Source organism: Archocentrus centrarchus, chromosome 8 (assembly GCF_007364275.1).
Source record: "Archocentrus centrarchus isolate MPI-CPG fArcCen1 chromosome 8, fArcCen1, whole genome shotgun sequence".
Lineage (NCBI taxonomy): Eukaryota > Metazoa > Chordata > Actinopteri > Cichliformes > Cichlidae > Archocentrus > Archocentrus centrarchus.
Genome location: NC_044353.1, coordinates 20045070 through 20048543, shown reverse-complemented (window position 1 = coordinate 20048543; position 3474 = coordinate 20045070). Strand labels below are relative to the sequence as shown.

General features: G+C 42.5%; 1 protein-coding gene across 1 annotated transcript in view; it reads left to right on the top strand.

Moving 5' to 3' along the window:
* The window catches only part of pdgfab (platelet-derived growth factor alpha polypeptide b), an 18670-nt gene extending 15420 nt beyond the window's left edge, over positions 1-3250 (top strand). Inside the window, exon 6 of the mRNA XM_030735846.1 lies at positions 1035-3250. Coding sequence (XP_030591706.1) covers positions 1035-1048 — 14 coding nt within the window. The 3' untranslated portion in view covers positions 1049-3250. The remainder of the gene's footprint in view (positions 1-1034) is intronic.
* Positions 3251-3474: the final 224 nt, after the last annotated feature.

Here is a 3474-nt window from a genome sequence, read left to right as displayed (position 1 = left end):
TGAATTTGTGTGTCAAGGGAGGGTGTCCAAAGGCTGCTTGGCATGACAGCAGGTAAACCGCCAGTGCCTTGATCTGAGGCCTTTTTCTCCTTGGGAGCAGATAAGCGCTGTATGTGTGCTGATAAGGCATCTGAAGAATTTATAGTGTGTTATATGTTTGCACTCTCTGCTGCTATCCCAGGCTGTTTTGCCTCTTTCTGTATTATAAACCCTGCTTCTTGCTTTTAACCCTCCTTCCTATCCACCCTCCCTGACTTTGTGTTTTCAGGCCACCGTAGGCCAAAGGTAAAAAAAGGAAACCTAAAAAGCTAAGACGCACCAAGGAATTATTGGTGACTTAAAAAAAAGTTGCGCTCATACCCAAAGTCCACTGGAGAGCTGTGAAGTGAACAGGTAGACTTAAGAACTGCAGCATTTTATCACCTTTTGGCACTGCACTGGCCCAATCGGGTGCAAAGAGGCCCGCCAATCACCGTCACCAATAACATCACAGCCAATCAGTGTGAGGAGAGGAGGGCCTAAGGAGTCTTGTCCTCTGTGCTGTCCTCAGTGCTGCATGCTGAGCTTGTGGCCTGTTGAGCATGCACACTGCTTTTATCTGCTGTGTATTGTGCTTGCATGCGGTTGAGTGAGCCTATTTCCTTGTACCGTAAAACTGTTTGTTTCACTTCTTAGAAATCACTCCTCTGTCTATATTCTTTTATTTTTGCTGTCCTTCACCTTATCACATTGTCATCACTCTTTAAAAAAAAAAAAAAAAAAAAAAACAGAGCAGCCACACACACCAAAATACACACATGCTGCATATTGACTGGACATGATAATGTCTGTCTGAGGACGGTCTTTGAAATCTGGAGAAACACTGCAGGCTTTGTGTGAGTTGTGTTTGAATTGCATGAACAAAGTGATGAAATTGGGCTGGAATCCAGTAATCTAATTGGATATCTTTTTTGTGATAAAAAAAAAAAAACATGCACTTGGAAAGCTGTGATTCTAATGTCACCCTTGTCTTTCTCTCTCTGTCTTTCCCACAGTGGATGTAAGGTGAAACCAATCCGAACAATGGACTTCAGCGTGGAAGGGGCCTAAATGGAGGGGACCTCCAACAGGACACCCGCTCTGTCCTCTTCCCACTGCCATTCATCCTTCATTTAACACCCCCCACCCCCCCCCAAAAAAACGTTTCTGTAAAGATGACAGACTGAAAAATAACAGCAGACACAAAAACAAATAAGATACCAAAGGTGCTTTGAAAAGAAAACAGCCGAAACAGTGACTTCTCTGCGGTACGCCACGTATCCAGACAGCTGACTTGTGCCGTTGATTAAGAAGAAAAAGTGAGGATGCTGTGGAGCTCAGGCGGGCCAGAAAAAGGCCAAGGGAGATGGTGAAAGGGATCGGCGCTGGACATTTTGACTGACTTTGTCCGAACAACAGAAACTGCTGTTCACCAGTTAGATCACACCTCGATGAGAATCAAGTGCTCCGACTCAGCCTAAGTACCCTTCCCCGCTTAAATGACACTTGCATACACAGGGATAAAGACAGAAGGATGTAGGAAAAATCAATGGAAAGAATGAGAGACTCTATGGAGCATCAAGCAGTTTAAGTTAGCAGATCTTTGCTCTGTGTAATCTTCTGACACCCCTGGTTGTCCGTGACTTTGCCCACCTGCTATGTACAGTTCAATTTTAAAGGAAAGTAGTCGTTCTTACAAACTATTTAATAGTGTGGATGTTGGCTTTCAGTCTCTTCTATTAAGAAAGAAAAAAACAAAAGGTGTTTTTATGTTTTTGCAGGAATGCAAGAGGTCTGGTTCTTTGTAACCATCGGTATCACAATCTCAGTGTAATTTTTTTTTAGTTTCTTTTGTTCTTGTCATCCATGTTATAATATTACACGTATATCTGATTGATGTAACGTCTTGTATATGGTTTGGATATATGTGTGCAAGGAGGACATTTGAGAGTCAGTACGGAAGATGCTTTATTTTTGTTATGAAATTATATTATGCATACTTATATCTAAGCAGAATTATGTTTCTTTTTCTTTGTTGTGCTTGAATGTCTGTATTTATCCATTTGGGGGTGGGGGGTGGGGGTGGGGTGCTGCTGCAAAAATGAGGGCAGGGGTGGAAGTAGAGTAGTGCTCGTTAGCCTGTGTGTTCAGTGCATCTGAGCTGTGAAAGGGATAAAGTGGCTCAGACATGGCAGTTCCACAGTGTGTCTATGGTGGGATACTGTATCTAATGCTGCAGTAGAGATAAGCCCTGCCCTATCCTTTATGTAACATTCCTGCAAACATGCATTCAGCACATCAGTGTGTGTATGCCAGTCACATAAGTACACAAAAAGTGTCCAAGCATGTCTAAACTAGAGGCATGCATAGGCTGTCTGGTGCGGATTATGCACAATTTTCTCCGCTACAAGAGGCTATTTTTTCACCCATATCAGTCCAGCGCTGATAGGAAGATACCCACCCGGTCTGCTACATAAGCACACATGTTGTACCTTTGAAGAGCAAAGTCCATCTTAAAGACTGAATGAGCGTACAAAGCAAATCGTCAAGTGCATGAATGGGCTCCTTGTTTGGTCAGGCTTTACTCCTCTGTTGACAAGAGAACAAATCTCAGATTACTCCGCCCTGTGAAGGGACTCACACTTTATGCAGCCTTCTACCATCAGGACAATGATCTGAGGTGGCCTGAAAATGGCACAGTGCTCGCCTGAACTCGTGCCCCAAAGGAACAAAACAATTACTTCCTCACCAGTTCCTATAACAGTGATGAATGTGCAACAAGGCCTGGGGCTGCATGGCGCAAAAACAACGTTCCTTTTCCAACCCTGTGTTGAAATGAGGAAGTATGACTGGGATTTTTCTAGCAGAGAAAGACATGAGTGTGAGTCACAGTGCAATGAAGAGTAAATCAAGTGAAAATCAAATGAGAGAAGCGCGACTGAAACATGGCTGTAACTGCTGAGTTGTGGGCATGATATCGTGCACCCGCAGCGCACCTGTTGACTGGTGCTAAATTTGTAAGGCTGATGTTTCACCCGTGTTCTCATTCACATTTGCATCAGTGTAAGATGGTGTTCTCAGTAAATCAGGGACCATGCATAGAGCTATTTGATTACAGTCCACCACAATGCTATTATGCTATCACTAAGCCTTTTATTACTTTTCTTTGGAGCTTCCGTGGGATAAAGATAGCAATAATCATAATTTATATATTTATGTTTTTAACAATAAATATATTTCTGCTCATGAACTTCTTCACTGGATGTTGAGTCCTGTTAATCGTGCCTTGTCTCTCAAGGATGAGTTTTTAGAATAAATGTAAATGCCATAAAGACAGACTAATGGGCACAAAGGGAATAAAAAGTAAAGCACACACTTGCTCTACCTTTACCCGCTTTCTGTTAAGGTTTATATAAACAGCTGCATGTGCAAGCTGTAAAAATATGTATAGATCAT